The 26,021-nt window shown below is 35.6% G+C and overlaps 1 protein-coding gene and 1 pseudogene across 7 annotated transcripts in view; both read right to left on the reverse strand.

Annotated features, from left to right (window-relative positions):
- Positions 1 to 2,708: 2,708 nt before the first annotated feature.
- LOC115938388 (regulator of microtubule dynamics protein 2-like) overlaps positions 2,709 to 26,021 on the reverse strand; it is a 40,239-nt gene continuing 16,926 nt past the window's right edge. For all 7 annotated transcript variants that reach the window (XM_081796903.1, XM_081796905.1, XM_081796904.1 and 4 more), the window contains 2 exons: positions 3,910 to 4,084; positions 2,709 to 2,863 (listed from right to left, as the gene is read on the reverse strand). In XM_081796903.1, the coding sequence (XP_081653029.1) occupies positions 2,729 to 2,863; positions 3,910 to 4,084 (310 nt within the window). In that variant the 3' untranslated portion in view covers positions 2,709 to 2,728. The remainder of the gene's footprint in view (positions 2,864 to 3,909; positions 4,085 to 26,021) is intronic.
- On the reverse strand, positions 19,804 to 21,349 carry LOC145723743 (uncharacterized; annotated as a pseudogene).

The following is a 26,021-nucleotide window of genomic DNA, read 5'->3' on the forward strand; positions in this document are numbered from 1 at the left end:
CACCAGAAGTCTGAAAGGACAGCTGTTTCCTTTACAACACTGTACTTTGTGGTCTATTTGAGGCACTTGTATTGATCATTTAATTCTGGAAAGTATAATAATGTTCCTTTAGATATAGGATTCATATTTTATTTGGAATACAAATTAAGATCAGAGTACTTCGAAAGATGTGCTGCATAATGCTCCACCCCAGCATGAGTACCCTGAAAGAATTCTGCACTCCTCAGCGATCACATCTTCTTCCCCTGGCATAACAATTTTATTTTTTACTTTTATTTTTTTTAAAGATTTTATTTATTTAAATGACAGAGAGAAAGCACAAGTAGGCAGAGTGGCAGGCAGAGGGAGAGGGAGAAGGAGGCTCCCCGCTGAGCAGGGAGCCCGATGCAGGACTCGATTCCAGGACCCTGAGATCATGACCTGAACCAAAGGCAGACGCTTAACTACTGAGCCACCCAGGTGCCACCCCCCCACTCTTTTTTTTTTAAAAGAATTTTAAGTATGCTATTATGGGGAATAATATTTCGCACTTCCTCCTCCCTCATGCTGAGTTCCAGTGTCCTCCAACACTGGGCTCAGCTCGAACCTATTTTTGTCATCACCTTTCCCAAGCACTTACTACCGGAACCCTGAGGTATGATGCGCTGTCTCTATGTTGATCTTTCTAGCAAGTTCCTTGGTGTAGAATCGTCTTAATCACCTTCACCTCCCTCCTCTCTCCCTTCTCTCCTTCCCTCCACCCCTCATTTTAACATTGTTCCTGGACACGGTAATTTCAAATAAATATTTCTTAAATGGAGAGGAAAAATAATTCTTTTTTAATATATTTCAATATATGAATGAATGCTTCTGAGGCTTTCACTCCTTTTTCTTGACGTCTTAAATGTTTCTCTCTTTTTTAAATAGATCCTATTCCAATCTACGCTCCATTTTTGTCTGCCAATTTCCTCCAGCCTATTTCTTTTTCCATTTTTACCACCTCATACATTAACTGAATTACAATTCTACTCCATTTAAAAATAGAGATCCCCAGTAATTTCACCTCTGTGAGACTCTTACTTCCCCAGGAAAGCCTTCTCTTCATCAGCCCCCAGCCCCTGCCTTCAAATCCTTGGTGTTATCACCCTTAACGTCCCATATTCTCCCTTCCTCACAATGGATTTCCGTCTGTTTCTTTATATGTATGGTTATTTCAATAATACTGCTTCCCCACAAAGCCATCGGCTTGTGTAGAGGCTGAGAACATGTGATTTTTTTTTTTTTTAAAGATTTTATTTATTTATTTGACAGAGAGAGAGACAGTGAGATAGGGAACACAAACAGGGGGAGTGGGAGAGGGAGAAGCAGGCTTCCTGCCGAGCAGGGAGCCCGATGCGTGGCTCGATCCCAGGACCCTGGAATCATGACCTGAGCCGAAGGAAGACGCTTAACGACTGAGCCACCCAGGCACCCCAGAACATGTGGTTTTGTTATCATTTCTACCTCCTATCATACACAGGAGGAGCCCTGATGCCCATGATGCCTATGGGAAATAAAAGTAATATGGATGAATGTTGAAACAGTTTACATAGATATCCTGTGATTTTCTCAGTAGATACAAACATAAATCAGTTTTTTCTCTTTGTGCAAAAGTCACTGGGCAAGGAAATCGACAAGTGGAAGGAATGTAATTATAAGGAGTTTGGAGATACTACCTTCTTGGAAATAAAAATGACAGTGAACAAGACTGGAATGAGGTCTGCGGTATCATTATGTTTTGCTGTTTCTTCCTTATGCTATCTTAGAGAAAGAAAGCTTGGAAAAGAGGAGGTTTGGAATAAAAGAAGAATTAAAGAAGTTTTGATGTCAGATTACTATGCTGAAGCTCAGAGAAATGGCAGCTACGGGGCTTTTTGCAAGAAAGGGTTTTGATATTCAGTGAGAGTCAAGGTGAGATATATATAAAAGATTTGACATTCCAGCTGTTATACTTTTGTTGTTACTATGGAAAATTTCAAAAATATGCAAAAAAGTATAGAGGACAGTATAATAAACCACCATATGCTGTATCCCTTAGCATAAATGAGGATTGACTCAAGGCTAATCTTGTTTTATCAAGATGAATTTTGAAAAAAAGCATTGAACCCTGAGTAGCTATTTCTCTGTGGCACCTGAAGTTCTACCTTACAGGAATCAGGGAGGGTTATTTTAATTGTGCTGAAGACAACTATCCTCTGCCTCTTTTGCTCCTCAAATATTACCTCTGAATGTTTTGTCTGTCTGTGATTTTATAAACTTTAATATCTGAAATTTGAGTTTTTCAGTTGCTTATTCTTTCTTTCTTTCTTTTTAAAGATTTTATTTATTTATTTGACAGAGAGAGAGACAGCGAGAGAGGGATCAAAGCAGGGGGGAGCGGGAGAGGGAGAAGCAGGCTTCCTGTTGAGCAGGGAGCCCAATGTGGGGCTCGATCCCAGGACCCTGGGATCATGACCTGAGCCGAAGGCAGACGCTTAACCGACTGAGCCACGCAGGTGCCCCAGTTGCTTATTCTAATATGCTCAAACATTTTTAAAGAATATATACTTTAGTCCTAAAAAATCCTTTCTGTCCTTAGACTATGTATATTTTTCAGTACTAGGATATATTAAAATGGATTAAACATATTGGTTTTAGCTAAGATACTTTAATTAAAATTCATTAATGGGTTGTTATAGATAATGCCTGTCTCTTGAGGATAGATTGTCACTTAAGGATAATCAATCTTTACAAAATACTTACCAATATTAGCATAATGTTTCTTTTCTTGTGCGTTAGTAGATAGCTCATACATGTCTCCGTAAGCACGAACTAACCGCCAAATAAACTCTATTTCATCTCTAAACTGAAAAGATAGAACAATATATTAGATTAACTCAGTAACTTGACCAGACTGTAAATGCTTTCCACTGCAACTTTTAAAAAATTAGGCAGGTGAACTGATATTTATGGATGACTGAATCTATTCATGTGCATACATTTTAAATTCAAATACTCATGGCTACAAAATGTGATTTAATTTAGTGTTACATTTAGATCTTAAAACTAAGGAGTGTTACCCAGACATTAGCTCTACACCAACATATAAGAGAGAACTGATAGGTGCCAGAATCTGCGAGTTTTCCCTGGATTATAGTATCCTCTTTTTATTTTCCTTTCTAAGTTACCTACCTTCATTATAATGCCTCAGTGAGCATTAAAGATCACATATACTCAAAAGAGCAGTCACATTTTTTACCTACAAATATAATCATAATCCTTGTGTTTGGAGTTGCTAAATCCTCAGACAAAGGATTTAAGACTTAAATTGCTCATAGGAAAGAAAGATTGATTGCTCATTGGGATACTGAGAACTTTCTCCCTCCCTCCCTCCCTCCCTTCCTTCCTTCCTTATCTTCCCTTCTTTTCCTTCCTTCCTTTCTTTCCTTCTTTCTTTCTTTCTCTTTGGTGGTAGTAGTGGGAGGGATGGGCTTTCTCAATTCAGCCCAACGTTAAATGTTGAAAAATGACCATTAGTAGAAACACATTGAAACTGATGGCTGTTATTCTAATAACTCTAAGACAGTAAACTTAAAATGTGGCTTTTCCTGCCCCAACAGAAGCAGTAGGTCTTATTCTTTGTTATAAAGTACATATCAAATATGGCAAATTAATAATCAAATAAAAATAGATATGTATAATCATACCTCTGGTTCTCATTTTCATGATCTTAGAGCCTAATAAACTCTTATAATTTACTTTTTAAAAGTTTCAGTTAGATTATAGAAAAATTTGCATCAACCATTTAGCTTGTGTAAACTGTAACACAATGTTACAGTCATAACATGAATAGGACAGCAGATTAAATTAAAAATTAAAACTATACAAACATTATTGTCTCATATCTCTTACCTTTTCTTTGTGATCACAAAGTAGTTCAAAACTCTCCATTTTGCTACATTCATTCATACGTAAATTATCAGCCTTCTGAAGAAGGACATCTAAATTTAATTCCTCTATGTGTGTGTTAAATGCCTTAGGGACTGGAAAACTCTGTTCTTCTGTGTCAGTATTAGCTGTAATATACCTAAAATTCAGAAATAATAAATAATGATCAAATCTCTTGAAAGTTATGTTATAATAGGCAGAGTGATTCTTTTAAAATACAAGCCAGTATGCTATGAATACAAGAACAGATAAGCGACTGATGAAATAAGAGGCCAGAAGCAGATCTGTATATATATGGAGCTGTGGTGCATGATGGAGTTGGCCTGTCAGATCACTGGGAAAGTAAGGGAATGGCCAGGAAAAAAAATGGCTATTCCTATGGAAAACAATGAAATTGAATCTCTATCATATAATATTATAAAAATATCTCTGGATGATAAAAGGAATTAAGTGTTAAAAATAATTTTCTAAACTCTAAGTAGAAACTATAGGTGAATATCGTTCAGTCTTTGGAGAAAAATTTTTCTTTTTTCTTTTTTAAGATTCTATTTTTTTATTTGTCAGAGAGAGAGACAGAGCACAAACAGGGGGAACAGCAGGCAGAGGGAGAAGCAGGCTCCCTGCAGAGCAAGAAGCCCGATGTGGGACTTGATCCCAGGACCCTGGGATCATGACCTGAGCCGAAGGCAGACGCTTAACAAACTGAGCCACCCAGGCATCCAGGAGCAAAAAATTTTCTTAACCAAGATAGGAAAGCATTAACTATAAATGATTAATTATGAATGACTAATCAGTTTAACTATATTAAAATGAAAAACTGCTGCTAATCAAAAGACAATTTCAAAAATATAAGAACACAAATTAAAAACCAGGAATGGATGTTTTGCAACACACCCACATGGAGAACATTGATATCAAGAACACATAAATGCTTTCCTAAAATTAGGTAACAAAAGACGCGGTGAACTCAATAGAAATATGCTTGAGAGATATAAATAGGGTTTCTCAAATGAGAAAATACATATAGTCAATAAACATAAGAAAAGATGTTCAATGTTCACTAGCAATTACAGAAATACAAATAAAGACCACAGAGAGATATTATGTAAAAAGTCTGACAATACCAAATGCTGGGGATGAAGTTAATCCACAGGATCTGATGTGAATCCAAACTGGTGAACGCAGTTGGGAAAGCACTTTGGAGTTATCTTTTAATAGTGAACTTCCACATGCCCTAGGACCCAGTAACCCGGTCTCTTGCATATGTGCAAAAAAAGATATGTATAATAGAGACAGCAGTACTTTCAAATAGCAAACACCAGAAAACAACCTAAATGCCCACCAAAGAGTGAATGAATATTATACAACAGTCAAAATGAAAGAAATACAGTGATGTGCAAAACATGAAGGAATCTTAACAAACTTATTATTAAGTGGAAAAATAAGCTCTTAAAACTATATACAACACAATCCCCTTTCCATAAAAACAATCAAAATTAAATGTGCATCTTAAGGGATATACACACACCTGCAATAAAATGATATTATTAAAAAAGGAAGGAATGAACAATATAGATTATACACTCAGGGTAACCGTTACCTTCAGATGAGGGAAGGCAGGGGAGCCAAATGGTTTGATGAGGATTCTTGTCTAGGTCCTATCCTTTGTTTTAGGAGGTAGTTTCATGGATGCTTTTACATTATTCATAATAACTAGCTAAATGAATAAAAGTGGCACATGCATGGACCAGTCCTTAGAGTTTGTAAGAGCTAAAAGTAGTTTTTAATCCAATTCTACATACCTGAGATATAATAAGAAAATGATAAACAAAAGGAAGTAACTAGTTTAATATCAGACATAATATTCTTTAGAGCAAAAAGCATTAAATTTAAAGAGGGACACCAACACTAAATGGTTCAATTTATGATAAACAAAGAGCAGTTTTAGACTTCTATGCATCTAAAAACACAAGTCTCAGATACACAGAAAACAAAAATTAACATATACAAAGAGAAATTGAATCTACTATCAGAACGGGAGATTTTTAACACAACATTCTAAGTAATTGATAAAGTGTAAGAAAAGGTAAAGATACAATTTAAATGCCAAAATTAACAAGCTCAAATCCAACTAACATATATAGAACTAGACATTGAGCCCCTGGAAAACAATGTCGTATCTATGACATATCTATGAAAACAGCCACATACACAAGGCCACAAAGCAAGCCACAAATGGTAGCAATCTGTGGTGTAGAACATATTCTCTGTTCACAATGCAACTAAGTCAGAAATCACCACTAAAAAGTAGGTGAGAAAACCTCCAAAGTTAAAAATAATTGAAACATTTCCATCAACATGCCCACTAGAATGGCTAAAATGAAAAGACAAAAAATACCAAAAGTTGGTGAGGATGTGGAGCCAATGGAGCTCTTATATATAGCTGATGGGAGCATAAATTAGAACAACCACTTTGGAAATATGTTTGGCAATATATCCTAAGCTGGCATACACATACTCTATGGATCTAGTCATTTCATTCCTAGGTATATACACAAAAGAAATGTGTACAGATATTTATCCAATCATAATAGTCTATAATTGGAAGTACCAAATGCCTATTAGGAATAGGAAGTTTCCACATCAAAAACTAATGATGTGTTGTATGGTGACTAACATAACATAATAAAATTAAAAAAAAAAAAAGGAATAGGAAGCTTACATATTGTGGTATATTAACACAGTGGAAGAGTAGTTAGTAGTGAGGATAAATGGCCTTCAACCACACACAACAAAATGGATGAATATCACAAGCTAATATCAACTGAGAGAAGCTAGACACAAAGGAGTATGTAGTGTATTATTTCATTTAGATAAAGTCGAAACATAATTTTAACTAATGTATGCATTTGGAAATCAAGATGGGTTATCCTCTTGGTGCCAGGGAGTGACTGGATAACAGCATATTGGGAATATCTGAGGTACTAATAATATTCTGTCTCTAAATCTGGGTGCTGACTTTACCACTGTATTCAGTTTGAAAATCCATCTGTGTACTTGTTATTTGTATGCTTTTCCACATGTACTCTGTATGTCATAAAGTTTAAAAAGAATTTTAAAAAGATATATCTCATACATAAGAGAATGTAAGAAAGAAAAGCAGAAGTCATTATTAACAGCATCAGGAATGAAACAAAGAACCATTGTTACTAAAGATAGAGCATAGATTTAAATAACAGACTATGATGAACAATTTTATGCTAATAAATTTAAACTTTGAAAGACAACCACCTAGAAAAATATAATTGGCTAAAACTGCTCAAGGAAAAGCCAATCAATTAGTCCAGAAAATGAAATAAAAAGTACCCAGATTGGAAAGAAGTAAAATTATCTCTAATCACATTTGACATCATCTTGTTCATATAAAATCCTAATAAATCCATAAAAAGCTATTAGAACTAATAAACAAGTTCAACAAGATTGCAAAATACAAGATCAACTTATAAAAGTAAATTGTATTTCTATACATTTATTAATGAACAATCCAAAGATGAAATGAAGAAAACAATTTCACTTACAATATTATTAAAAAAAATAAAATTCTGGGGCACCTGGCTGGCTTAGTCATTTGGGTGTCAGACTCATGATTTTGGCTCAGGTCATGATCTCATGGGTGGTGAGATCAAGCCCCGGGTCAGGTTCTGCGCTCAACAGGGAGTCTACTTGAGATTCTCTCCCTCTGCCCCTCTCCCACTCATGTGCATGCCCTTTCTCTCGCTCTCCCTTTCTCCCTTTCTCTAATAAATAAATACTCTTTTTAAAAAAGAATAAAATTCGGGACACCTGGGTGGCTCAGTCGTTAAGCATCTGCCTTCGGCTCAGGTCATGATCCCAGGGTCCTGGGATCGAGCCCCACATCAGGCTCCCTGCTCTGCGGGAAGCCTGCTTCTCCCACTTCCCCTACTTGTGTTCCCTCTCTCGCTGTGTCTCTGTCAAATAAATAAATAATATCTTTAAAAAAAAAAAAGAATAAAATTCTTAGGATTGAATTTAGACAAATTTTTTTTTTAAATTTTTATTTATTTATTTGACAGAGAGAGAGATAGCGAGAGCAGGAACACAAGCATGGGGAGTGGGAGAGGGAGAAGCAGGCTTCCCGCCGAGCAAGGAGCCCCATGCGGGACTCGATCCCAGAACCCTGGGATCATGACCTGAGCCGAAGGCAGACGCCTAACGACTGAGCCACCCAGGCGCCCTTAGGATTGAATTTAACAAAATATGTGCAAGACTTATATACTGTAAACTATCAAACATTGCTGAAATTAAAGAATAGGATCTAAGTACATGAAGTTTCACGCGCATGAGTCAGAAGATTTAGTTATTATGATGGCAGCATTCTCCCAATTTATCTACAGATTCAAAGTAATTTCTATTAAATCTCTGCTGACAACATTTTCCCCCAGAAATTGACAAGCTGATCCTAAATTTCATGTGGAAATGCAAGGGACCCAATACAGCCAAAATAATGTTGTAAAAGAGGAAAAAAGTTACAGAATTCACACTTCCAGATTTCAAAATTTACTATAAAGCCACAGTAGTCAAGACAGTACTGGCATAAGGATGATAGACATATGGAATAGGGATTAAGGACCTATTAAGAATTTAGAGTCCAGAAATAAACCTTTATGTTTATGGTCAATTTGTTTTGACAAGAATACCAAGACAACTTAGTGGAGGATTACAATTTTATTTTCAACAAATGGTTCTGGGCCAAATAGATATCCACATGCATAAGAATGAAGGTGGGCCTTTACCTCACACCATATATAAACATTAACTCAAAATGGATCAAAACCCTAAATGTAAGAGCTAAAATTATAAAACTCTTAGAAGAAAACACAGGAGTAAACATTTGTGATCATGGACTAGGCAATGGTCTAGCACAGGTGACAAAAGAAAAAATAGATAAAATAGATTTTACAAAATTTTAAACTTTTGTGCTTAAAGGAAATTTTCTTCATCAAGAAAATGAAAAGATAATTCAAAAATGGAAGAAAATACTTACAAATCAAATATACTGACATATATCTAACAAGTACACTGACAAATATACTGATGTATATCTAACAAGTATACAGATGGATTTACAACTCAATAATAAAAAGACAAATAATTCAATTTAAAAATGGAAGAAAGGAGTTAATAGATATTTCATCAAAAGATGATGACAAATGGCCAAAGAACACATGAGGAGATGCTCAATATTAGTCATTAGTGAAATGCAAATCATAACCACAATGAATTATCACTTCACACCTTATAGGATGGCTAAAATAAAAGAGACAATAACAACTGTTGACAAAGATGTGGAAAAACTGGAACCCTCCTACATTGCTAATGGGATAAAATGGTGCATCTAGTTTGGAAAACGATTCAGTAGTTCCTCAAAATGTTTAACATAGAGTTATCATATGACTCAGCAATTACACTTCTAAGTACACATCCAAAAGAACTGAAAAACCTATGTCCACACAAAAACCTGTATAGGGATGTACATAGGAACTTTATTCAAAATAGCCAAAAAATGAAAATGACCCAAATGCTCTTCATCTGATGAATGGGTAAACAAAATGAGTAAACAATGGAATGTTATTTGGTAATACAAAGGAATGAAGTACTGTTGGATGATACAACATGAATGGACCTTGAACACATTATGCTTAGTGAAAGGCCACATATTTTAAGATTCCACTTCATGAAATGTACAGGATAAGCAAAGCGATGGAAACAGAAAGTAAGAATAATGGTTGACAGGGCCTGGGGATGCGGAGAGATAGAGAATGAGTGGATACAGGGTACATGGCCTTTTTTTGAGTGATGAAAGTGTTTGGAAATTAGATAACGGTGATGGCTATACAACTAACTCTGTGAATAAACTAAACCCCACCAAACTGTACACTTTAAAGGGATGAATTATACAGCATATGAAGAATATATCAATAAAGACTTTATTTTTATAAGAAAAAAGAACAAAAATGTGAATATTCCTATAGCCATTAAATAAATTAAACCAGAATCTGTATATCCATTTCAAAACACACACACACACACACACACACGAAGAGAGAGAGACAGAGAGAGAGAGAGAGAGATCTAGAGACAGTTTCTCTCAGGCTTTACCAAATATCCAAAGAATTAGATTTACCCAAATTCTTCCAAGAAATTCAAATAGAGGGAATACCCCTCAGCTCATTTTTTGAAGCTGGTAAAACTGACACCAAAATCAAATAAGGATAGTATAAGAAATGAACAATATAGACCAATTTCACACGTAAATATAGATGTAAAAATATCAATGAAAGATATCACAGACATCAAAAATATCAAAAAACTGTAACAAACATGAAAGAATGCATCATAATTAAACTGGATTTCTCCCAGGAATTACAAGCACAGTTTAACATTAGAACATTTCTTTAGCACAACAGATAGAATGAGAACAATACATGATCATTTCAGTGATTACAGATTTTTTCTCAATAAATTCAGCTCCATTTTAGGACAAAGAAATAGCAAACCCATGAACAAGGAGTAGAAGGGGACTTCTGAACACAAGGTTATATGACAAAACTATAATACATTTCACACTTAATGATGAAAAATTAGAAGCATTCTCCTTAAAATAAGAAATAGAAAGGGATGTTTAATATTATTGCTTCTATTCAACAATGTACTACAGGTTAGCACAATATTAAAAGAAAACAAAAATTATAAGAATTGGGAAAGAAGAAATAGAACTATTTTTATTTGAAGTTTATGCAATAGAATAAAAATCCTATCAAAATTTACAGATAAGTAAATAAAGCTAATCAATACTTATGATCAGTTTTTGAAAATCAATCATGTCCTTATATCTATAAAACAAGTTAGAGAATGTAATTTCTTTTTTTAAAGGTTTTATTTATTTATTTGTCAGAGAGAGAGAGCAAGCACACAAGGATCAGCAGTAGAGGGAGAAGCAGGCTCCCTGCCAAGCAGGGAGCCCAACCCGCGGCTTGATCCAAGGACCCTGGGATCATGACCTGAGCTGAAGGCAGCTGCTTAACTGACTGAGCCACCCAGGAAACCCTAGAGAATGTAATTTCATAAAATGTAACATTTACAGGAAAAATACACAGTACCTAGGGAAAAAATTCCACATAGTTTTTTTTTTTTACGTTTTTATAGAAAATTTAAAAATATTATTTGAGGACATTAAAGAATATCTAAATAAATGGACAAAGATACTATATCCATGGATAGAAAAACTTAACATTAAACCAATTTCACATGGCCCCAAATTTAACTACACTTTAATGCAGTTCCAGCCAAAACCACAATGGTTTTTCCTATGGAACTTATCTGACTCTAAAATTAATATGGAAGAGCAAGTGCAAGAAGAGCAAAGACACTTCTAAATAATAGCTATCAGGACTATAGCATAAAGGATAAAGCTATAAGAAGTCAGAGTGGTATTGACATTAACAATAGACAAACTGGCCAATAAAACAAAAGAGAACATTAAGCCAGTCTCTTCCCAACATTTAGAAACACTCAAGTGTGGGGAAACTGTTTTCCTACTTTGGACAGGAATCTTCTACTTATAACTGGACATTTATCAAAAATTATAAGAAAGTTTTAAAAGCAAATTTTATAAATAGGGCATATCTAAATAGGCATGGGAAAATCAAACATATGTATTAATTTTGGGTTAAAGCTGAGATTTGTACAGGGGCAAAAAAAAAAAGGCAATTCATAGATTATCTGATGTCAAACAGAATTTTCCAACACTCTTTTAGCAGGTCTGGAGAGATTCACCTTTATAAAATGTCAAATTTACTTACAAACATTTGCAACTTCATGTACTTTTCTGGCCCTATTTTCTGCTCCCAATTTGAATAAGAACTATGCCATTTCCCCTATCCCTTCATTTCTTCTGCATAATCAATTACTTGCTTCAATAGCAACAATAGCATCTCTGAAGGTATCATTGCACTATTTAAAGAGAAAATGACATTATTTTCTACGAAAATAAAGTAATGTATTTACAAAAGTCAATCCATAGTGAGTTCCATCAGAATAGGCAAAAACATGCCTGGTTACAGTACATCTCGCCGTATCAGGCACCCTGATTCAGTTCCTTTTGCTCAGCCTTATCCAATACCTCACTTCCCCCAACTTTTTTTTTTTCTTTTCAAAATATACATGCCAAGAGAGACTGATGTCAGCAAGATGGTGGAGAGGAAGCTATAGGCCCTCATTCCTACATGGAAACACTAGATGGACAATAGACAGAATGAAACAGCTTCATGGGAGATTTAGAAGCTAGTCAAGGATTTGTAGCAACCAAGTGAATGCCAAATCAAGAAAAAAACATACTCAAAATGGTAGGAAACTTCGTGCTGTTTTTGTTCACCCTTGCCTCACCCCTCCCTGGCATCATATAGTATTGATGAGAAGTTTGCAATTCCCAGCTCCTCCCTTGGGACAGAAGGGAAAGAGTGGATCTTATTTGCAATGTTCTGGCATGTCTAATGGCTTCCTGAGAGACTGTTTTCTGTTTTGCTTGCCTCAGAGCTCAGACAGAAATGAAGGTATCGTTTGGACATCAGGTTGAAGGTCACTGAAAGCAGTGGCAGGCACTGTGGCATGTGAGAATTAGAGGGGGACTGCAAACTCCTGGGTGCCTTCGTGCAAGAGATTATGGGGAGAGGAATACAACGAGACATCTAAGAACAGCGGTAAGATCACTGAAATTAAGATATTTAAAAACAGTCAGCTATATGGGATAATTAGGGGAAAACACACACACACGGGCCCAGGGAAAACTAGTGCCTAGAAAAGACCTGAGAAATCCTTAAGCCCTCACACTGGGCTAATTAGTGAGGGTCTTCCGCTGCATGGAGCCAATCTACATAGGGAGGATATATGGCTGTTTTTTCAAATGTGTAATTTTCTTTTCTTTTTTTAAGTAGGCTAATGCCCAGCATGGAGCTCAATGTAGGGCTTGACCTCATGACCCCAAAATCAAGACCTGAGCTGAGATCAAGAGTCAGACACTTAACCGACTGAGCCACCCAGCCACCCCAAAATGTGCAACAAAAGATCACAAACAATACAAAGAAACAGGGTAAAATGGACTATTTAAATAAACAAAATACATTTCCAGAACCTGACTCTAAAGAAATACAGGCTGTAGACTTAAAACAATTTTAAAACAAAAATTGTTGTAAGTGTACTCAAAGAGCTAAAGGAAAACATGGAAGAGAGAACAAAAGGAAATCAGGAAAAGAATATATGAACAAAATGAGAATACCAACAAAGAGCTAGAAACTATTTTTTAAAATCAAACAAATTTTGGAGCTGAAAAAATAAGTAACTTGGAAAATTCACTAGAGGGAATCAACAACATACTCAAACAAGCAGAATAAAGGATCAGCGAATTTGAAGACAGATTATTTTAAATTCTTGAATCTGAAAAGTTAAAAAAAAAAAAAAGAAATGAAGAAAAGTGAACAGAGCCTAAGAAACTTTGTGGAATAACATAAACCAGACCAATATACATATTATTAGAATACCAGAAGAAGAGAGAAAGGGATAGAGAGCTTATTTTGGGGAATAATGACCAAAAACTCCCCAAATTTGAGGAAAGATATGAATATACAAATGTAAGAAGCTCAGTGAATTCCAACTAGGATAAATTCAAAGAAATCCACACTAAGACACATCCTCAAACTGTAGAGACTTAAAGGCAAATCTTAAAAATCTTGAAGGCAGCAAGAGAATAACTATTCATTACATATAAGGGATCTCCTGTAGGATTATCAATGGATTTCTCAGCAGAAATCTTCTGGCCTGAAGGCAGTGGGATAATATATTTGAAGTGCTGAAAGAAAAAAAAAACTGTCAACAAAGAATTCTATATCTAGCAAAAACTGTCCTTCAAAAATAAGGGAGAAATTAAGACATTCCCAGATAAACAAAAGCTGAGGGGGTTCTTTACTTCTAGATCTGTTCCACAAGAAATGATAGAATCCTCAAGTTGAAATGAAAGGACATTAGCAGCAACTTGAAGCCATATGAAAAGATAAAGTTTTCTGACATAGCTAAATACATGGATAAATAAAAATACCAGCATTATTGTAATTCTGGTTCATAACTCCACTTTTTATTCTTTTATAGTATTAAAAGAGAAAAGCATAAAATAATGATAAATCTGTTTATGGCTACATAATATATAAAGATATAATTTGTGACATCAGTAACTAAATGATGGGTGGAGCTGTTAAAGAAGTTTTTGCATGCAATTGAAATTATGCTGGTATCAGTTTAAAATAGATTGCTATAACTTTAGGATGTTATATGCAATGCCCATGGTAAACACAAAGAAAATATCTACAGAATACACACCAAAGGAACTGAGAAGTAAATCAAAATATGTCATTACAAAAAATCAAGTAAATACAAAGAAGGCAGTAACAGAGGAAATGAAGGCCAAAAACCCATAAGACATAGAAAACAAATAGTAGAATGGCAATAGTGAGTTATTCTCTATTAATAAATTTAAATTAGTAATTATTTGGGGGTGCCTGCGTGGCTCAGTCAGTTAAGCATCTGACTCTTGATTTCAGCTCAGGTCATGATCTTAGGGTTGTAAGATCCAGCCCCATGTTGGGCTCCATGCTCTGTGGTGGGGGGGCAGGGGGGTTCTGCTAGAGATTCTTTTCCCTTGTCCCTCTCCCCAGTCATACTTTCTCTCTCTCAAATAAACAAATAAATCTTTAAAAAAACAAAATAAATTAGTAGTTTTTGGTAACTCATTTAAATTACTAATTAATTATTTAAATGTAAATGGATTAAATTTTCTAATCAAAAAAGCACAGGTTAGTAGAATAAATTTAAAAAATCAGGATCAACTCTATGCTATCTATAAGAGATTCACTTTAGAACTGAAGACACATCTGAATTGAAAGTAAAAAGATGAAAAAGATGCTTCATCTAAATAGTAATGTTGGCTATACTAGCCTCAAACAAAATGACTTTAAGTCAAAAACTTACAAGAGAACAAAGAAGGACATTATATAATTATAAAAGATTCAATTCACCATGAGTATGTTAACAATAATAAACATATATGCACTAAACATTAGAGGTTCTAAATATTTGAAGCCAACATTGACAGAATTGAAGGGAGAAACAAACAGTAACATAATAATAGTAGGAGACTTCAATATCTCACTTTTAATAATGGATAGAACAACCAGATAGAAGATCAATAAGCAAACAGAGGACTTGAATATCATTATAGACCAATTTGACTTAACATATACAGAATACTCCACTCAACAATAGAAGAATACACATTCTTCTCAAGTGAACATGGAACATTCCCCAGCATACATTATATATTATTACATCACAAAACAAGTCTTCATGAATTTTAAAGGATTAAAATCATACAAAGCATCTTTTCTGATTGCAATGAAATGAAAGTATAAATCAATGGCAGAAGGAAAACTAGAAAATCATAAATATGTGGAAATTAAATAACACACTTAACAAATGAGTCAAAGAATAAATCACAAGGAAAATTAGAAAATACCTTGAATCAAAAGAAAGCAAAACAGAGTATACCAAAATGTACAGGATGCAGTGAAAGCAGTGGTAAAGGGAAATTTATAGTTGTAAATGCTATCTTTAAAAAGATATCAAATCAACAACCTAAATATATAGTTTAAGAAACTAGAAAAAGAAGAGCAAACTAAACCCAAAGCTAGAAAAAGAAAGGAAATAAAAAGATTAAAGCAGAAATGAAAATAGAGAATTAAAAAAAAAAGAAAGAAAATCAATGAAACCAAGAGTTGGTTCTTCAAAAAGATCAACAAAATTGACAAACCTTTAGCTAGACTAAGAAAAAAGGACAGAAAATCAAGTAACTAAAAACAGAAATGAAAGAGGAATATCACTATCCATTTTACAGAAATAAAAAGGGTTATAAGAGTACAATGAAGGATAATATGCCAACAAATTGGATAACCAAGATGAAATGAACAAATTCCTAGAAACATACAACCTACCAAGACTGAATTAGGAAAAAACAGAAAATCTGAACAGATCTAACTAGTAAGGAGACTAAATCAGTAATCAAAAACCTCCTAACAAAAGAAAGCCGAGGACCACATAGCTTCACTGGTGAATTCCACCAAACATTTAAGGAATTAACCAGTATTCCTCAAACTCCCCAAAAAATTGAAGAGAAAGGAACATTTCCTAACTCATTCTATTAGGCCATTATTACCCTGATCCCAAAGCTGTACAAATACACTATAAGAGAAAACTAGACCAACATCTTTGATGAATATTGATACAAAAACCCTGAAAGAAATACTAGCAAACAGGATTTGAAAGCAATTATACACCATGACCAAGCGGAATGCAAGGATGGTCCAACATATGAAAATCAATGTGATACACCACATTAACAGAATTAAGGAGGGAAAAAACCCAAATGACCATCTCAATTGGTGCAGAAAAAAGCACTTGACAATATTCAACACCCTTTCATGATGAAAATGTGTAACAAACTGGGGTCCCTGCATGGCTCAGTAGATTGAGCATCTGACTCTTGGTCTCAGTTTGGGTCTTGATCTCAGGGTTGTGCGTTCAAGCTCCATGTTGGTCTCCATGCTGGGCTCCATGCTGGGTGTGGAGCCTACTTAAAAAAAAATGTGTAAAAAACTAGCAATAGAAGGAAACTACCTCAACATAATATAGGCCATATATGAGAAGCCCATAGCTAACATCATACTCAATGATGAAAGACTGAAAGCTTTTCCTCTCACATCAGGGATGAGACACGAGTGTCTGCTTTTGCCACTACTATTCAGTACAGTACTAGGAGTCCCAGCCAGAGCAATTAGGCAAGAAAAAGAAATAAAAGACACCTAAATCAGAAAGGAAGAAATAAAATTATCTCTTAGCAGATGACATGATCTTTTTTTTTTTTAAAGATTTTATTTATTTGACAGAGAGAGACACAGCAAGAGAGGGAACACAAGCAGGGGGAGTGGGAGAGGGAGAAGCAGACTCCCTGCCAAGCAGGGAGCCCGATGCGGGACTCGATCCCAGGACCCTGGGATCATGACCTGAGCCGAAGGCAGACGCTTAATGACGGAGCCACCCAGGCGCCCAATGACATGATCTTAAATGTAGAAAATCCTAAAGATTTTACACACACACACACATACACACACACACTGTAAGAATTAATAAACAAATTCAGCAAAGTTTCAGAATATAAATCAACTTGCAAAAATCAGACGTGTTTCTATACATTAACAAGAAGCAATTTAAAAAGCAAATAAAAAATGACTATAATAGCATCAAAAAGAATAAAATACTTAGGAGTAAACTTAACAAAGGAGATGAAAGATTTGTATACTTAAAACTATAAAACATTGCTGAAAAAAATTAAAGAAGACACAATCGGAAACTCCATGCCATAGATATGGAGACTAATATTGTTAAGGTGTCAATACTATCCAAAGCAATTGATAGAGTCAGTACAATCCCTCTTAAAATCCCAACAATGTTTTTTGTAAAGATAGAAAAATCCATCTTAAAATTCATGTGAAATCTCAAGGGACCCTGAATAGACAAAACAACCTTGAAAAAAGAATAAAGTTGGAGGTCTCACACTTCCTGATTTTAAAACTTATTACAAAGCTACAGTAATCAAAATAATGTGGACTAACATAAAGTCAAACATATACATCAATGGAATAGAATAGAAAGCCCAGAAATAAACTTTCACATATAGGGTCAAATGATTTTTGACAGGGGTGCCAAGACCAGTCAATGGAGAAAGGGTAGTCTCTTCAACAAATGGTGCTGGGAAAACTGGATATTCATAAGCAAAAGAATGACATTGGACTCTCTCTATGCAAAAATCAAAAATTAACTCAAAATGGATCATTTACTAAATGTAAAACCTAAAACTCTAACTCTTTACATTGTGTTTGGTAATGATTTCTTGGGTATGACAACAAAAGCACAGGCAACAGAAGCAAAATAGGTAAACTAGACACCAAAATTAGATAAATTAGATATCAAAATTAAAATGAAATTTTGTGCATCAAAGGACATAATCAATAGAGTGAAAGGCAGCCCACCTGATGGGAGAAAAGATTTGTAAATCATATATCTGGTAAAGGGTTAATACCCGAGATATATAAAGAACTCCTACAACTCAACAACAAAAAGCAAACAACTCAGTTAAAAAATGGGCAAAGGACTTGAATAGACATTTTTCCAAAGAAGATATACAAAAGGCCAATAAGCACATGAAAAAATGCTCAGTGTCACTAAACATTAGGGAAATGCAAACCACAATGGGAAACCACCTTGTACCAACTGGGATGGTTACTGTCAAAAAACAGAAAAGAACAAATGTTGGCATTGATGTGGAGAAACTGGAATCCTTATGAACTCTTGGAGGAACATAAAATAGTGCAGCTGCTATGGAAAAAATAAGGCAGTACCTCAAAAAAAATTAAAAATAGAATTGCCATACAATTCAGTAATTCCATTTCTGGATATACAATCAAAAGAATCGAAAACAGGGTCTTGAAGAGATATTTGTACACCCATGTTCATAGCATTATTCACAATAGCTAAAAGGTAGAAGCAACAAAAGTGTCCATCAACAGATGAATAAATAAGTAAAATGTGGTCTATACATACAAATACTGTTCAACCTTAAAAAAGAAACTCTGACACATGCTATAACATAGATGAACCTTGAGAACGTTACGTTGAGTTGAAACAGCCGTCACAAAAAGACATAATTCCACTTCTTTAAGGTGCCTAGAGGAATCAAATTCACACAGACAGAAAGTAGAAAAGTGGCTGCCAGAGGCTGGGGGGAATGGGGGGAGTGTGGAGTGATTTTAATGGGTCCAGAATTCAGTTTGGAAGAGGAAAAAAGTTCTGGAGAAAAATGGTGATAATGGTTGCAAAACAATATGAATGTACTTAATGTCACTAAACTTAAAAATGGTTAAGACAGTAAATTTTATGTGATGTATATTTTACCACAATTTAAAAAAACGACATAGAAAAAAAGCTTTTTAAGATACATGCTAAAACTTGGAGAAAAACACAAAAGTAAAAGTAATATCTTAGCCCAATGATACAAGTTTAGGAGGCATTTTATCATGATAAATAATTGAACATAATGCCAATTTCTTTCCTCTACAAAGACTATATTCTAACAAGTATTTTTAGTTGTCTATATGCATTTTTTCATTCATTAGTTATTCTGATAAATATATCTATAGACTTTAATATAGTGGGAAAAAATTGAAAGATACTCAAAAATAAAGTTTTGGGAGATACTTTTTAAAATAAAAAATTTTTTAAAGATTTATTTATTTGAGAGAGAGAGAGAAATAGCATGAGAGGAGAGAGGGTCAGAGGGAGAAGAAGGCTCCCCACTGAGCCGGGAGCCCAATGTGGGACTCAATCCCAGGACTCCGGGGATCATGACCTGAGCCGAAGGCAGTCGCTTAACCAACTGAGCCACCCAGGCGCTCTAAAATAGAATTTTTATTTAAAAATATTTTTAAGTGAAAATTTTGGAAAAAAATCTAAAAAATATTCACTTTGAAAAATAAAGACTAATATATACGCATTTATTACCTCTGATCTCAGAGTTCTCTGAAGTCTCAGACATGCACACACAAATGTGTATTAAAATTATTTAGTTAAAATACCTGGTTTCAATATATTCTATGTATTTCTATCACAATATTTTTTACTTATAATTTGATCCTTGTATTAGTAAAAGTATCATCTGTCCCCAGGCTATCTGGCATGAAAAATGAAGCTAAACAAGGCTGATACAAATGAAAATTTGTAAATTGCTAAGTATAACTCTATAGGTAACATAGGTAGGAATACTGTCTGTAATGACTAGAGTAGGATAAAAGAAGATGTTAAAACTCTCAGAGAATGTCATACATCCAGAAGACTTATATATCAATGCTTGATGGTATTTTTCAGACCACAGAAATATTATAATAATCATCCAGAAATCTGAGGCTGGTCAACCTGTCAGCAGTCAATCTGTTAAAAGCCTGAAAAAGATTAATAACCTTTGACTTCCAAATTCCAATAATGTCAATAAGCTACCTTTCCAAAAAAAACATAGCGATTAAAGTTAAATTTAGACTGCAATGTGGAGGTCTTTTTTTCTGAAAAGGCAGTGAAGCTTAGTGAGATGGGAGACTTCTAGGAGAGCTGAGCCGTGATTTCTACAGAGTGTGCCTTGTGGAAAAATTTTCTGATTTGAGCTACCCTTCTAAGAGAGTGGAAAGTCTGAGGCGACCTTATTTTAGGAATTGCTTTGGATGAAGATGTGTCTTCATCATAAGATGGAATAGCAATGTTTTCATCTCCAAAGGAATCTAAAGAAATGTCCTTTTGAGGTGGGATAAAGTGACTAGCATTTTTTTATAAAGTGAAAATCCAACATTACAGAAAACAGGGGAAGTTACTCTTTGAGAGGGATGCTGCTGAACCACAGGTGGAGAATGATCTGTATGGTGACTTTGAGAACAGGATGAAGGGCAACTTTCCTTGATTGGCCTCTTTCTTCAATATCGGTGGCTGTTTTGTTTTGTTGACAGGTATAGGAAAGAACAGCTGGAAGAGAAACTAAGGTTGCTGTGCTGTGTTGACAGGTGTTTCCACCAACGGTGTGTGGATAGGTTGAAGGATTAGCTTTTGTTCCAAAACTCATAAAATGTGTAATGTTATATTCAGGAGAACAAGAGCTTAGATATTTCTCAGCACCAGTAATACTTGAGTTTTTACAAACCATTTCAATTTCATCTGTATTATGATGAACGCAGATGCTACGACCACTTGATGGAAGATCAAAAAAACTAGCTTTCTCATAACAGGAAATTATACTTAGTTTAGGGGCAGAGAAAAAACTTTGGAATCGAAGGCCAAGATGGTCTGATTTTAAATCACTGAAGATTCTTTGTTCTTGAGAATCAAAGTTAGCTCTACTGTGTTGATGGTCGGGGAAAATACAGCTTTTCTGAAGTTTAGCAAGTAAATAATGTCTTCTTCCAGAGAAATATGAGTGAGTAGATAAATTTGATGAAGAAGATAAATTTTTACTTTCACTACGTGAACTGACATTACATATTACAGACAGATGAGCTCTTTTAGGATGAAGAGATAGAGTTCGATGAGTGAAAGAAGAGGCTCCATGCTGCAGGGGGTCTGAAGTAACTGGATCTGCAGGATAATTTGGTTGCACGTTCTGGTCCTGTTTGCTGCGGCTAGAGTGAGAAAAGTGTCAAATGAGGAAAAAAAAATAGGGAGCAGAGGTGGAGACCTGCCAAGCCTCCTGGAGAGTAATATCCACTTTATCAATATGGAAACAATAGGGAATGAGAGAATTATGGCAGCGGAATTGATGGTCACATAGATGTATCCTCCCAAAATGCCCAAGTCTGAAAGATTATCTCTACCTACACAGTACCTGCCCAATCTATTAAACCTTGGGAAGATCAGATGAAAGACTCAGGGAAACAGGCAGAAAGACAGACCAGGGGAAACATATGACAAGGCACAAGAACGAAAATATCCCCTGAAGGAAAGGAGAGGGCTTCCTCTTTTAAAAATAGTAAATCATAGTATCTGTTTGAGACTCTCGAACTACTATATTTAAAGGAGATAAGTAGAATAAATGTATGCCCTGTTGACTAATACATTTTAAAATATTAACCATGGATGAAGTAGGACCTCTCTGGAGAGAATACTTCAGATAAACATCCAGGTAGTCCTCATACTCAGTTATTGTGGGCAACTAAAGGAAGCATTAAAGCTGGGTTCATGAACATGTCAATGTTCTTTAGCACATGAAACATATGGAACAGTGGGGGGTTCTTCTTTTCTTTTTAAAGGCTTACCTTAAGCATTTTCCCATATTGAATTTAATCCAAAGTAAATCTCTCCCTTCCTTCCTAAGCCATCATCCTTAAGCCATAAAATGCCCTGTGTAGGTGGAACAGGTCAGAAGACTGAACACTCAAGCTGCGTGTGGAATTAACATGGCAATAACACAGAATGTGATGACAGCAGACTCTAGAATCTTATGACATCAGGTTTGGATAAAACTGTTCTGTGGCCTGCCTTTCTGAAAAGCTGCAATTCACGTGACGGGGGAATGTGTATTCTGACTTCACCTTGTTCAAGGTGTCAGCCAATAAATCAAGGGACGAGAAAACAGGATGAAGGCAGTAACATATATAATATCTGCACGATCTTTTGCTTGGGACTGTCTCTCTCACTGGCCGCCCAACACACCCCTGGCTTACTAATTAATTCTACTTTCACATGAACACTCTTCACCCCAGGTTTTTATACCCTCCAGTGATATGGAAAAGTCACCATTACAGACTTTGGTCCAAAGATATGTGGAGAAGGAAAAAAAAACAAACCAACAAACCGAAATAGCCAACATCATTGCTCCCCAGAATGAGATAAGCTTTATCTATGTTGGCAGTAAAGCATGCCATCTGATCATGTGGGCCAGATGCACAGATTACAGAGATCTGCTGTGTTACTGTTTCTAACTCCTTGAAACAACTTATATCCATTTAAAGACAAGGGTAATAGAGTTATCAGAAAAGAAATATTGTCGTCTCCTTTTCCAAACCAACTTGAAGCCCTATCCATATAACAGGTATGTGTGTCAAGCCAGTGATGACATAAAACACTGCCTCAAATATAAACGTTTTTACTTCTCGATATCCTGAATACCCTGCTACCACCTTCTGATTTTGTTCCATTCCTAACAATCTTCTTTGGGAAACCTCTGAACAAATTAGTTTTCGAAGGCCTAATGCTCTCTCATTTTCATCATATAATTGTCAGTTTGGTGATCTGATTTTACCCTACATATAAGCTGATACCTTAATCAGTTAATGTCTCACACATGGTTTTTGGGTCAGAAGAGGACTTTATTACGCACAGCAAATCCAGCAGTATGATCACTGGCATATTTGTGCTGGTTCTCCCAGACCCCAGGTCCCACAAGGGCCACGCAGAGGGCCTGGAGACTCCTGCATTTGCACTGATTTGTGTTACAAAGAAAGGAACGCTGAGCTTAGGGAACCCACTACACTTACCCCAAGAAGCAAATCTGCTAAATGTGCTGTTGGTCCTGGAGGGGAACATCACCTCATTCCTCAGGGTTTCTCCCCACAATCCTGACATATGGCCTAGACAAAGAGTGGTCAGTCATGCAGACCTTCCACGCTTCACAAACATTAACTCCAAATGGAACACAGACCTAAATATAAAACGCAAAACTGTTAAAACTCTGAGACGACAACACAGGAGAATACCTAGATAAATTTGGGTCTGGCAATGACTTTTTAGATAGAACACCAAAGGCATGCTATCCCACTTCTGCCCTCTCCCTCGGTGCTAGTGCCAAGAGGCTCTGCACTCTACCTTGTCGCTCTTCCCGTGCGACACATTCTGCCTGAGCAATGGCATCTGTTCCTACAGCATTCAGCATCATACACATACTGGTGGGATGCCCGGCACAGGAACGGCTTTCCCAGAAGAAATGCTTCCTTTCAGAGGCTACTGGTGGGTGAATGCTCACACTGGCAATGGCTTCCATCTTTTGGCAAGTCCTGCCCAGGAGGGTCTAGAATGCAAGGGGACCTGGCCCTTATCACTCTGTTCTTGGCCTTTGGGACTCTGGTTAAAATTAGAACACAGTATCTCTCTTTAACATTCTGTTACATTGTTTAATGGACACTCTCAGAGAATCAATAAAGAGGACACCAACTGTTAGTGTTACCTTCCTTTATTATTTCATTTTTAAAAGAAATTCATAGATGAGAAGACCAAAATACAAATAAACTATGATGAGATGCCCAATCTTATTAGTGTTCGGGGGAATTGCAAACGGAAATAATGATTAGTTACTACTTCATCTCCATCAGGTTGCCTAAAATTAAAAAGTCTATACAAATTTGTATGGGAAAATAAGAATTCTCATATACTGGCACACTCTGAGGAATAGTTTAGTAATATATCATAACACTATATTTGATCTATAACTCAGCATCCACTTCTAAGTATAAACTTTGAAATTATTCCACATGTGCCTAAAGAAATATGAAGATGTTCAATAAAGCATTGTTTAGAAGAACCAAAAGATGGTGACCTAAATAAACATCCATCCATAGGGAAATAAATTAAGGCATTTCATACAATGGAATGCAAAATAGCAACTGAAAAGAATGAAATAAATTTATATGTCAATCTGGAAAAATCTTAAAGAAACATTTGATGCAAAAGCAAGTTACAAAATGTTATATACCATATAATGCCATTTATGTAAATTTTAAGAACCAAGCACCATTTATTCATTGTTGATATAATCACACACATATAGGAGAAACATTCAAACTTTCAAAGGAAGAATCTGTGCCAACTTTAAGATAATGGTTACCTCCAAGAGAAAGGACTACAAAAAGGATTTCATTTATGTGGTAAGGTTTTATTTTTAAAAATCATAAACAGAAAACATTTTTTTGTGTGCAAATGTGCTCTTCTACAACATGAAAGAATACAGAAGTACATCATGAATATCTGAATTTGTCTTTCAAAGGCTTGAGAAATTGAAGTCCAACAGTAAAACTGACTTGGCAGAAGTAAATAATAGTAAGAATAAAAAATGCAAATGAACAAAAAGCAAAGACTACATTTTGGCTCATGAAATGAAAATTCAAGGATTTTTAAAAAGATTTATTTATTTATTTATTTGAGAGAGAGCACAAATGAGCGAGCAGGGGAGGGGCAGAAGGAGAGGGAGAGAGAGAATCCCGAGCAGACTCCCCGCTGAGCATAGAGCCCAAGGCAAGGCTCGATCTCACAACCCCAAGATCATAAGCTGAGCTGAAATCAAAAGTTGGATGCTTAACTGACTGTGCCATCAGGCGCCCTGAAAATTTAAGTAGTTTTAAATAAAATCTCAAAAAGCCTGTTTCTGCCTGTGGTCTTGCCGGCATCACCATCCTCTATTATTTGTAGAGTAATATCTAAGGTACTAGGTATTGTGGCTTGTATTATGGCTTGGTGTTCTTTTGGGGGTAGATTTGTGGGGTTTTTCTTTTCAAATAATCGTGTGTCTGTTGATACTATCTGAAGCTATCATATGAACTTAACACTAAAAGGAAAATACCTATGTCAAGAAAAAAAGAAAGAAGGCCTGTAGGATTTTTATACAACCCTGATTTATCTAATAAAAATGTTTCATTTTGAAACACATCTAGTCCTTTTTTTTTTTTAAGACTTTATTTATTTGAGAGAGAGAGAGAGTGAGCACAAGCCAGGGAGAGGGGCAGAGGGAGTGGGAGAAGCAGGCTCCCCACAGAGCAGGGAGCCTGATGCGGGGCTCGATCCCAGAACCCCAAGATCATGACCTGAAAAAAGGCAGCCACTTAACAGACTGAGCCACCCAAGCTTCCTGAAACACATCTATTCTTCATAAAGCTCACTTAAAACGAAGAACTATGAATTTATTATGGGATATTACTTTAATCTAAAGTGGAACAAGATGGATCTTTTGAAAGAGAGCTTTCTAAAGCTTTACATAACATTGATTTTTTAAATTTTTTTTCAAATTTTATTTTATTATGTTATGTTAGTCACCATACATCATTAGTTTTTGATGTAGTGATCCACGCTTCATTGTTTTCATATAACACCCAGTGCTCCATGCAGTACGTGCCCTCCTTAATACCCATCACCGGGCTAACCCATCCTCCCACCCCCATCCCCTCTAACACCCTCAGTTTGTTTCTCAGAGTCCATAGTCTCTCATGGTTCATCTCTCCCTCCAATTCCCCGCCTTCATTTTTCCCTTCCTTCTCATGTCCCTCCATGCTATTCCTTATGTTCCACAAATAAGTGAAACCATATGATAATTGACTTTC

Source organism: Leptonychotes weddellii, chromosome 10, assembly GCF_054177405.1.
Source record: "Leptonychotes weddellii isolate Sample4059 chromosome 10, ASM5417740v2, whole genome shotgun sequence".
NCBI lineage: Eukaryota > Metazoa > Chordata > Mammalia > Carnivora > Phocidae > Leptonychotes > Leptonychotes weddellii.